Below are 12,613 nucleotides of genomic sequence, written 5' to 3' on the forward strand. Positions count from 1 at the left end.
TGTTTTGTTTTTTAATTGTTTGCTTATGACTCTATTTCAAGGCGGGGCGAAAAAGATGGAGTTGTCCTTGTAAATGAACAAAAGATGCTTGCTGACAAAGAATGGCAGCTGCCTTTGGTTTGTGCTGTGATCTTTAGCAGCTACATAAAGTGGCTCCGAAGTGAAAACAAAAGATGCTGTTGGCAACAGGAGACGGGCAACAGAGAGCGCTGCTCTCAGCCAGTGAAAACTGCATTTGACCTGGTCGCTGGAGAGCAAGAAAAACAGTTCGATGCCTTCTCTGCATAATGACCTGAAGAAGGCCTTAATATCAAATGACTGTTCTTTTTTTATGAGTCAAGATCAGATGCAGTAAAGTCAGCTGGCTGGAATGTTTTATTCAGCTCTTCTGATGAGTCATGGGGGACATGGCAGATAATCACAAGACCACAACCTAAAGCTTCAGAGTGTGAAAAACTGAGGGCAAGTTGTCAAATGCTAGTAGAGACATCTCTTCTTACATCCATGTGTGGCACATCTTCATTCACGCTCACACATACTCCTTCAACAAAGGGTGTCACTGTACTGGCATCAGCAGCTAGTGTCATTGCCTTGAGGTTAAAGCAGATAAGAGAGGATTAGCATTCATTACTCCACGGAGTGATGATACACCCACTGCAAGCACACACAAAATGATGCACAGGCATTCTTAAAGCACACACACTCGAGGAGCGTAGCCAAATGCTTTTCTCCAAAGATTATATTAATAATAGAAGGGAAGTACAAAGGAAACAACAGTAATACAGCATGTAATCCTTTGTATCATCAACAACTGCAGAGCTGGAAATCCTTAAACTGAAGCCTTTGGGATACATGACGAGTTTTGGCATTGTTGGGGGAAAAGAAAAAGAAAATAAGCACAACAGTAAAAAGGAATTAGCTATTCAGTGCAAGATTCTTCTATTTCCATGATGGTTTCATGATGAAGTTACCCGTTTCCCATGTGCACTACCCAAGAGCACTCAGAACAAAAGTAAGAATTGTTTAAAAAAACAGATAGATAGGCGTCTTTCCCCCCCTCAGAATCTTGTCTTCTCTACAGGAAAGGAGCATTCAGCACAGAGTGTCTTTTTCCTGTAAAGAGCCAAAAGGGAGCAAAAGTAAAAGACGGACAGAAAGAATAGAAACAAAGACTGAGATGGAGTCACGGGTTAAGGATGTATTCTGTTGGGGTGATATATCATGTAGAAAAGCATGACACAATGTGTCTTAATTCTCTCCCTCACACACTGTGCACAGCAGAGCAAAGGGCCATCACCCCCCTCCGTCTTCACATAGCGCCTTCCGGCTGCACACTCATCCACATCGATCCACATTGATCAAAGTCGGCTTGTACCACTTCAGCAAAGAGCGGGGAAACGCTGGACAGGGTGATCACCTTCTCTAAGCCTCTCTCACAATGGACTCATCTTGTCAGAGCTGCCACTGCCACGTATTGTATCCCGCTGTAGTCGCAACACGTAATGTTGTCCATCCACAAAGCCAATTAGAAAGAAAAAAGTATGAACAAATTCTAAAACTGAACAGAATTTATAGAGGAGCTTACATGAAAAAGCTTGCTTGAGAAAATAAGGATCTGACTGCACTCTAGATGTCATTCAGATCAAATATTTGTGAGGACATGTAGTCCAGTCTAGACTTAAAATACCAGCAGGGAAGCTGCGGTGGTAGACACTGCGGTGACAGACAGCAAGCTGTCGGCAGACCCAACACAACACAGCTGCTGTAGCCCTTCTGATGGCTGAGCCTGATACCGATGTAATCCAGTTAAAGCCTCCTGAAGAATCACAATGTCTAACAGCAAGCCCTGCAACATGCACTATAACAATAAAGGGATATTACAGACATTCTTCAATATTGAAGAGCTGGCTGGCACCACTCCCGTTCACTTCCGCACTCCCTTTCTCTGTTATTACTTTCCTTCCATCTACACACCATCTTCCTGCACTTCCCTTTTCTCGACCTGTCCATCATTGTCCATGTGACATAATTTGATTTCTGTCCATCACTCTTTCATTGTCTTTCACTTTATTTCGTTGCTACACAGTCTCTTTTCCTTTCTGACGCCACCCTCGTGCCTCATCTGTGTCTCTGCAGGGATTACACTCTCGGTGTCTTTTATGTCACGATGATGCAACTGGTGATGCAGACATTTTCTGCAAATGACACCGTCTCATTGCGTCATCTCACCTTGTTCTATTTGTCACTGTTTACTTGTTTTATTTCATTTCATGTGTTCATTTGCTCAGGTTTGCATGAGTTGCATGTTTCCGGGTGGGTTTTACAGGTAGTCTTTGTAGGAAGAAAAGGAGAGAAGAGCCGTGCTGAAAGCAGCCAAACATCCGCTCCATAATGGTCATGAAGGATCAATACTGCATGGCGACAAAGTGCCGATAAACAGTGTGGTTTCTGTTAATTAGCACTTCTCTAACGATCTCTCTCTCTCTCACACATTTTCTCCTCCTCTTTTCCCTACTCTTTCACTTTCTGTACTTCCCTCCCACCCTCTTCATTCCCTTCCATTAAAACCCTTTGTTTCTCTGACTTGATCGCTTGGTCACTCCTCTAAGTCTGCTGACGCTGTCCTCCCAACCAACACTCTATCTTCGAGCAAAGAAAACAAAGTGAGGGGAGGAATCCGAGTTCTTTTCACAAGTGTGATGAATATCCCACTCCTGTGTTTGTGGCTGACGGCTCTCAAGGATGAGATTTAATGAAGCTCTCATCCAACTCTGATTATTTTCTAATTAAAGGAAGGAGTGATGAGGGCAATGAGTAAATTCATGAATGCATGTTTATAAATGCGAGGCAAAAAAAACCCAAAAAACAAAACGACAAATACGCCAATGACAGATGCCAAAGACAGTAATCACACTCAGCTGAATCTTGTTTACTGCGCTCCATTGGGAATGGAGGTCATTTGGCAGGAATACATGATCGTAGCACTTAAACAAATTACAAATCTAGCACAGAAGTATGTTTAACATGTTCAGCAAAATGCGCATGCAGCTGCTGTAACTATTTTTTCTTACTTGCATTAATCCGGCTGGACTTCATGGCTAAGAAACTGGATATCTGCAAACATTTTTTTTAGGATGCTCGGGAGTTAGGAAACTTTAGAGGCAGTTTTTCATACCTCTTGTATTTTGCCATTCAGTTCTTATAGTTATTTGTCAAATGTGTTGCTTAGTTGGCCTTTTCAGAAGGTGAAAAAATAAAACCCTAATTAATATCTATGCTGTTTAATGTAAATGTGTTTAAAAGTCGTTGTTGTATTTCAGAACTGAAGGTTGTACAGAGAGCGCAGCTAAGGTTTGGTTCTGCTAAGAGTAGTCACCAAGCGTAGCTGGTCAGTAAATCCCTTCAAAATATCAGGCTTAACCATTTCTAATTTAATATGTCTTCACATTAAGGATGTTAACCATTAGGGTTTTTTTGTCAAATGTTTGTGAAGATAATAATAATATGAATAACAATCAAAAAATACCTTTTTAATGAGTAATGCATATGTTGTTTTTATAAGTTATTTTTTTGATATCAACACTGATTGTTAGGATCTGAGGTTTGCTTACACAAATACATTTCTTGTCTTTCAGCGAGGCTTTGAAGTTTTTAGCAATTAGCCTAATTAGCCAAGACACTGTTTTGTTTTCATCCTGTAATCAAATGAGTCTATACTCCCTAAGCGTAACAATAAGAGAGCAACAGTATGCAGTATGGGCTCGATGTTAACACCAGCTGTTTAGAAGTAAAATGTTAATAATGACAATGATCCCAAACATAATGCCATGCATGCATGTTTGCAAACCTTGATAGAAAAACATATAACGGAACACTATGAGTTACGGATTGGCCTCCCCAGAACCTCAACATTATTGAAGCACTGTGGGATCATCTTGACCCTAGAATGAAATAAGAGGCAGCCAACATCCAAAGAGGAGTTTTGAATGTCCTTCAAGAAGCCTGGAAAATGAGAAAGCTTTGCTAAAAGAGTTCAGGATGTGTTAACTACTACACAACTGGAGAATAAAACTGTTCACACCAAATATTGACTTGTTAAAATTGTATAACCTCTGTTTTTGCCTTATATACTATGTCTTAATCTGTGTTTTTACATGTTTCATGTGACCCGGGAGCAGCTAAAAGCAGTTTGTTTCAATCACTGCACCTATTTCTCATTGTCCTGGAAAATGCACAGTACTGTAGATGAAAAACAATTTTCAAAGACACAACAGTTTGTCGTGTGGAGACATTCATTTCAATCCAGTTTGGTTTCACACAACACCACAACTATCAGCCTCTTATTGGAAGCAGTGCTGCAGACTGCCCGCACAACACGTCTGCCTTTGTTTCCACTTTGATCATCCATGATTCTAATTTCTCTGTTCCAATGCGTTGTGATTTGCGAGCTATCCTGCCGTGGCTTCCATGACGACACATAATCGCTTCAAAATGTCCAATGACACAACAGCGTGCGACTTGCCCAGCCTCCAGTTTCCTGCCTGCTCTAGCCTGCAATATCATTAACCAGGCACCAAAGCCACTCTATCGTGATCACCTACCTGAGGTGAATACTTATTATTTTTCAGGACCCTTTGTGCTTTACTGAGATCAGCGAGTGTGCTTGTGTCATTGTGTGAGTGGGTGTCTGCAGGCGAGAGTAAGTCTTTGTTGCTCATGTCAGTTTGTGTGTTTATGTGTTGGAACCTGAAAGTGAATGATTACACTTCAGAAGAGCTACTGCACGATGCCCGCACTGGTGCGATCGGATGAAGAGTGCGGGGTCAGTGACGGATAGAGAGAAGCGGAGATGGAGCAAAGACGGGGGTAGGCAGAATTACGGTGCAGCCAATCGACAGAAGCAGGAAAACAAGTTGGCAGATGACTCTCTGTCCTGGGGTGAATTAATGTTCTGTTGCTTCCACTCTCCATTTACTTCACCCTCCACCCCCGTACACCTTACTTGTCTGCAGTCTAATTTAAATGTTTGTTTTATTACATTAACCTGAAAGAATTACAAATGGAGAGCTTTGAAAGGAGCCCGAAGATAGCGAGAGGTGAGGTCAAAAAAGGGGAGGAGGTGGAGGCGGAGGAGGGACAGCGATCAGCACACGCGGAGAAAGGCGATGAGTTAGTTTGGTGAGACGGGGGACGGGGATGGGGGCAGTCGAGACAGGCTAACAGGAATGGATCGCGCCATAACTGATTAGATATTCTATCCACAACAGCACTAGCAGCAGGAGCAGCAATAGCAATGGGACATCACGACTCAGCACGCAGATATCCTGATATTACCTTCAGACTCTCTAAATGTCCAGGGCCCTCCAGTTTGTTAAGAAAACACATGCAGAAGTAAGCATACGCAAGAATGACACACATATTTGTAGAGAAATACGCACAGAAAGCTCACAAGTTGAAAAATGAAGGGTACCAAAAGGTGAAAGAGGGAAGTTTCCATGAGCTGGGAGGCTATCCCTGAATGCCCTTGTATATATTTTGGCTCTGGTGTTGTTGTGTCATGTCTCCATGCTGATGCAGCATGTTTAAAGATGGATGTGTGTGTGTGCGTACGTGCATCTATGCTGATGCAGTGTATCCACAGATGGATGTAATGGTGGCCTCTCTGAGGACAGAGAGACATTTAGAGGAGACGTTTCAAGGGAGGACCTGCTCATGAATATAGCCAGACAAAGTTAATAGCTGCTGGCTGCGTGTTTTCACTCCTCAGTTCATGGCAATGTGCTAATAAAAGTCTCTCTTAGGCCAATATGTGTGAAAGATTATATATAGTATATCCTGCTTAGGAAGACCAGACAATATAAAAATGGATCTACAGAAATCATAAGAAACAAACAGAAGTATAAAAGTACTGATCCCACAGTGAGCAAAAGGGGACTTTGGGGTCAAACTGAAATATGTATCAGCTAGAAAATTAGCAAATACTCTCTGGTATGTAACTTGTTCTGCACACTTACTTGGTAAAAAAATAAATAAATACAGTCTAATTTATTTCACTCTAATTTTCTGCAGTGAAGCAGCCCTTGACATAAGTGTTTTTGCCACAGAGTGTAAAGTCTAATGGGAATCACTGCTAATTTTAGCAATCTAGGCTAACTAGCTTTCACTTCCTTAATTTTTCAAAGTGTAATGGGAGCTCCCAAATGCCAGGACACAGCATCTGCTAACAATGCTCACCTGTGACTGCCCAGCAACTGATTACTCAAAAAAGAAGCTCGTTTACTAAAATATGTTAAATATGCAAAAAAGCATAATGATTGTAGACTACTGAAGTAATTACAGTGAAATGAGCAAACAGCCTGGAAACGAACTAAAAACTGCACTCTAATTAAAAATATATATATAAAATGAATAAAACTTGTGTAAAAATATTACACCATAACTCTGGTCCCCGGAAGGCCAAAGATAACATTACAAAGACGCTTAAATTTTGTCCATCGTCTAACTAATAAAGCCCCAGACAAACAAATGTCTCACCAAAATATGATGAAAAGTGATAAAAGATAAAATCGCTGAGTGTGAAATGGAAATGAAAGTGTCTGGGATGCCTGTAAGGTAAAAAAAAAAAAAAGAAGAAGAAGAAAGGGGAGAAAGAGGGACGGAGGGCGGGATGGGTTGAGTAGAGACAGATTAACAGAGGTGATGAGAGCGAAGAGCATGGCAGGAGAATACAGATACAGAGCAGATTAACTCTGTCGGAGTACGTTTCCTTTTCAAAGAGTTCTTATTCAATATACTGCATCCCTCTGTGGACTACACACTAACACACACTCACAGCTCTACTTCTGTTTTCTGCCAGGCTCTGATCTCAATATATATTGCCTAGCCTATTCTGCTGTTATCTGTTCTCGGTGCTTTCCTCTCGCCCGCTCTTGCTCACCCCTTACATTTTTGAAAACGTTTTCAAGGACTTTGAGGTATACAGTATAGCTATGTAGGTCACTATACCTTCCCAATGCTGCTGGCTTGTGTGTCTCCGCAATGTGGCGATGTATGTGTGACTGTTGAGTGTAGCTTTTAAACACTGATCACTGCGACAGGGACACCAGGTGATCATTGCGTAAATATATTTGTATATCGCAAACTAAGCATACAGTATTGATTCAAACACTTTACAACACAAATACATCAGCGTTGTTGGTTCAGAGGATAATGAGTTTACCAAAGCTGAAAAGTGGGGGTTTTTTTTCCCTCTGACTATCTTGCATGAATTATTAAGGTCCTTTGGGCAACTTTAAACAAACATAATAATACTCCATCTTATTTGATTAGAATGTGCCTCTTAGTCCCCACCAGTTGGTACATCAAAGTCTGTTTTTTTAAGTAAGGATTCAGCAGAAATAAGACCTTGTTGTAGACTACAGCCACATCCCAGCGACTCTGATAACAGCTGACCTTTTTTTAATTTTAACATGAGCTTCTGTGGGGGTTTTTCAGTGCCTACGAAGCTTTTGCTTTTTACAAGAAAATATTGTAATAACCTCACTTGTTGCTTGCGCCACTCTATCACTTCCTTAATGCACTTGAACAGGCACTCTGGTGTTTATGGCGGTAATAACACACATCACTATTGGTGTGATGATTGCAAGGGATTCTCTGTGTTATTGCAATAATACAGTCACCATATCTCAAGTACACGTGGAATCACTGGTATAATCTTGAATGCAAAATGTGTGCGTGGAACATTTAATTTGCTTAAACAGTGGCAGGACTTTATTAAGCTCAGACAATAACAGCACATTTACAGGCCAAACTTTCAGTTAAGAACTTGGCTGCGTTGGGTCTGACAAACAGCATCTTGGAAAATATACTTCATGCTCTGCTGAATGAAAAGATCCAGGAAGGAACGGCACTTGTATGCTCAGCTGTAGGCCGTCCGGTTCTCCGGTGCTTTATGTGACACATCACTGGGGTTTGGCTCGAGTGTGAAATGAACATCCCCTGGATTGCCAAATCTAAATATGTCCTTACCTAATAAAAGTCAGACCCCACACTGGCCATAAAACTTGGGACAAAGGGATTGCAGGACTTCAAACAGTGTTTGATCTTTCATTGCTGAACTTTCTCTTTGTCTATGTTAGTTTTCTTTTGCCTTTTTCTTTCTGGCAACTATAGTTTTGAACACAATGAGCAAGTCAAATTAAATCAAACCAGCGCCCCTCTATAAACACATTCTTTATAAGATGTTTTTTCTGGCTTTGTACAAAGAGGCAGAATTGAAACCCCTGCTGCCTGATTGGTTAATTACCATAAATCCTCTAACAGCCCATTATTCAACATTACATCAGAACAAAATTGCTGACAGACTGTTAAAATTGTGATATACTATATTTACACCATACGTTTGACCAACTTGAATGTAGGCCACCAAAATACTTGTAGCTCAGTGTAACATGCAAGTATTTTTACTTAACCAAAACTATTAATAATAAAAAGAAAAATATTAAATTGTGCAAGAAAGAGAGAACAACTTGACAGCACGCACTGTGCTGTTTTTCACATTTATTCACCACATTCAGGACACAATGCCCTTGAAGTTTACTCAGTGAAAAGGTGAGGAACAATTACAAATACACTCAATATAAATATAACTTTTTCTCTTCATAATCTTTCATGTAACATTTTTTTTCTGCCAAACCTCAAGTTCCACCAGCATAAATAAGAGAAGGGCAGAGAAAATGCATTACTTATACAACATTTAATGCTCCCTTCTTATCACAGAATTTCCTTTAAAAACTACTAATATATGTCTGTGAGGACTTTGAAGTTTGTGTGTGTGTTTGTGTAATGTTGTTTTCTTTGAAACAAATAATTTGATCATCCTCAGCGGGCTTGTTAGAATTCATGTTAATACGGAATAACAATATATTCCGTACAAGATGAAAAAAAATCTTCGTAGTGAAATTGTGATTATAAAAACTCCCGCTCCCCAAAGAGCAAAACTAAACTTCCTCATGTTTCCTGTTAAAATAATGTATTTTTAAGAATAGAACACATTTTCAACAATGTATCATTTTGTAACTTTGAAAGTAGCTATTCAACACACACAAGCTTTAAAGGGTTCTAAACTTCTTATAGAAAAAAGAAGTTTTAATGAGAAAAAATTGCTGAGGAAGTCAACTCGCTGTCAGATAATTTTAGCACAGTCATCAGTAGCCAGTCGAAACCCCTTTGGCTTTTTTGGCTCACTCTCACCTGTTTCCCATCACAGTCCAATGGTAAGTTTATTGTATTTCGTCAGCTTAAATGCCCCCAGATTTGCTTTTTATTCACTTGCAGTGAAACCAGCTTTCTGTCCAGCTGCTAATAGCAACAAGCTGTTGAATTCCTTCAGCAGGAGACAAAAGGAAGAGCATATCCCACTGTTTTCCATTCTCTCAAACAGTTACAAAAATACATTGTTTGTTCAAATCTTCTGAAACGGACTCTTTAGCACACGTGAGTACATCCTGATCTGGCATCTCTTTCTGTTTAAATGTAAATAATTTTAAGAGTAGAGATTATACAAGGTCACTCCAATGCCATGACATCTAAAGGGGAATTTCTGCACCAGGACATGGCATCAAGCTACTTCTGTGCTTGGCAGGCTGAACGGAGAAATTTTTCAATACGACACAACTGCACGCAAAGTCAAAAGTGAACACCAACTCACAGAAACTCACTGTTAAAAATGAGAACTCGGGTTGTAGACACGTCTGGTTCATTTGGAAAAACTTGAAAAAATGACCTACGTATTAGAGAAGAGTTTTGAGTATTTGAACAAAGTGGTAGATGCTGTTTGATTTATTATCGTAGACAACCTCTAAACAGAATGACGGCTGAAAACATTTGAAGACTGGTAAAGAAGCAATGCATTACATTATCAGTACTTCTTCCAATGGCAAATTAAAACTAAATAAAATCATTTTGAAGTTGTGCTGTGTACCTAGACAGATTCCTCATGTCTTTGTAAACATCGTATTCTTCGTTACTTGAGTCCAGGCCATGAGGGTCAGTCTCACTGTAATATTGGCCAATCATAAAGAGCCTCTGCCTCATTTCCTGTCTGCTTTTATCAGTCCATCCTCTGTTATACGCCCCGTAAATGGAACTTTCCACCATATTCACCACTGACAAAAACCTATTTTTGTGACATTGCTGAATGGCTGAACGAAGTTTGGGTATAAATAGGTATAAATAAAGGTATTATCATAAGAGACCAACTGGTAAGAATTCACAAGGCTCTGATGTGAAAATAAAATGTGCATTTACGGAATCTGAGAAAGACTTGATTCAATACATAAAGAAGATAAAATTAAGGAAGCTATCCATGCGTCTTTCTATTTCTCCTGCTACAAGTCCTCCTTTCCTTTGCTAGCCTGCATTGTAAAAGCACCGAAGGGCAGGTGGTGTGAAAAATTATCCAGGGGTGGGAAGCCACGTTTAGCACCATCCATCCCTTTACTCCTATTTTTCTATCCACATTCTCCTGCCTGTCCTTCCCTTATCCCCTTGCCCCTTCTCCATGCCTGGCTATGTATTATGAATTCATCTGCAGATAAAGCAGATCTATCATTCTGTCATGAAGGCAGGGAAGGGAGGTAGACTGTGGAATGCCCTGGCACTGAGAGCAGGGAAGGGCTGTGTGCATAGTGCTATGCTTCCTTGCGCATTCCCTGCTGCGCCTGCTCTTGCCCTCTCCAGCTCTGTCTGTCTGTCTGTTCTCATGATCCATACAAGGCCCCAACTGCCCCCCTTATCCATTCTTGCCTTACCTGTACCAACTAAACCCACACAAGCCACCTTAGCTTCAGCCAAACAGCCCATAACTGTAATAACACAGTGCCTGGCTTAACAAGAAATCCATCCCCAGGTATAAACCAAGGCCTGCACTGCTTGACTAACTCTCAGCTCAAGTCTCCAGTTACACAGAATAACACCCTGCTTGCCAATCAGATAGGGGACAAATTACAAGACGTGCACAAGAGAGTACACAGAGCTCTAGGATCCAGAACGATTGTGCCCACTGGAGCCAAAATATAGAGATGTATCTCACCGATAGCTCTGCATTCAGCACATATAAAACATATGAAGTAATGAGAAAGCAGTTAGAGGCATGTGTGTGCATGTTGTACATTTGTCTTGTGTTTATCCCGTGTACGTTCACTTTTATGATCTTTCGATGCAAAACCTCTCAGCCATCATGTTTGGCTCTCAGCCACTGGACAGCCTTTACACCCAATCTCGTTAATGTTGATCAAATAAAAAATGAACTGCATATTCGATGTGTATGAGCGTTTATAACATTTTGCAGCATCAAATTTAAGAATACATCCATCCAATTTTCTTAACCGATTGAATTCCTATCCCAGCTGTCATTGGGGTAGAGCGTGGATAGAAACAATCATTCGCTCTCACAGTCACACTTAGAATCATATTTAACCTAACATGTTTTTTGACTGCAAGAGGAAGAACCCAGCAAACCGGCAGAACCAAACCCAGGACGTTCTTGCTTTGAGACGGTGCTAATCACTGCACTGCTGTTCCACCTACATATGTGTGTTATCAAAATTTACCTCCTTGACTGTCTTATTTTCTCTTCTTTTTCTTTAACTAAGTTCACACCTGACTTTGTCTCCTTTATATCAAAAGAAAAATGCCTGAATTAAATTACGTCAGCATCTCCTTATCAAATTAATAACATCTGAGATATCAAAATGTTTATGTTGGCATTTGTTCCCCTAGAGTATCTGCATTTCAATATACAGAGTATAATGTCAGGATGAGGTGTTTATTCTTTAACTATGCTAACACTATGGTGGTAGGGTAAGTTTTGTGTCTTCTTAGTGATTTCCTCCAGAATCACCAAGAAGCAGATGTTTCTAGTTTGGACTGAACATTGTTTAGACTGATTTTGTTCTATTTGTAAAAGTATTAACATTCCCATCAGTCTCAGCTAAACTTTGTGTTTAGCTGGCAAACATTTGTATGCTAACATGCTAAACAATGATGGGGGCAGCTGTAAAGCAGACACATTAAACATTATCACTAATCTTAGCATGGCTCTAGATTCAGTTCTGCTCAAAACTGGCTCAAAATCAGAAAACTCTCCAACCACAGTGGTTAGCTGCCGTGAGCTAACACTCATGAGTCAAGATGCAAAACCTCTCCAATGTCTCCAGTCGCCAGAATCAAACCTTTGTCCTCTGTCCACCTTTCGTACCACTTACACTGACAACAAAAGCAGTTAAGCTTATTGCAAAATGTATTAAATAAAATTGGTTGAAAGCCTATAAACAGATTTGGTGACAAGCTACACTGCGACATAAATATCTGTGTCATTTCTTCTGGAAGTTTTAATCAAAACTTTACTCGCGCCTAGGGCGTTTTAATCTCTTTTAAGCATTGGATAAATAATTCTCGCCCCATTTATTATACCTTAATATATGTATTTGTGTTTTCTTCACAACATCTCAGCTCAGTCCATTTTCCTCCCTCTTTCCATCCACTCTGCCGTTTGATTTTTCTTCCCCTGTCTCGGAGAGAGGAGTTGCATAGTGGGAGTGTGTTGTCTCAG

At 40.3% G+C, this 12,613-nt stretch overlaps 1 protein-coding gene across 14 annotated transcripts in view; it reads right to left on the reverse strand.

Moving 5' to 3' along the window:
* LOC309688151 (muscleblind-like protein 1) overlaps nt 1-12,613 on the reverse strand; it is a 73,889-nt gene that overhangs the window by 32,038 nt on the left and 29,238 nt on the right. Inside the window, exon 2 of one of the 14 annotated variants that reach the window (XM_082503637.1) lies at nt 12,475-12,568. The exons of the other annotated variants lie outside the window; for them this stretch is intronic. Within the exon in view, the coding sequence (XP_082359763.1) occupies nt 12,475-12,568 (94 nt within the window). The remainder of the gene's footprint in view (nt 1-12,474; nt 12,569-12,613) is intronic. 14 annotated transcript variants of the gene reach the window in all.

The sequence above is a fragment of the Aulonocara stuartgranti genome (assembly GCF_965226115.1).
Source record: "Aulonocara stuartgranti genome assembly, chromosome: 14".
In the NCBI taxonomy this organism is placed as follows: domain Eukaryota; kingdom Metazoa; phylum Chordata; class Actinopteri; order Cichliformes; family Cichlidae; genus Aulonocara; species Aulonocara stuartgranti.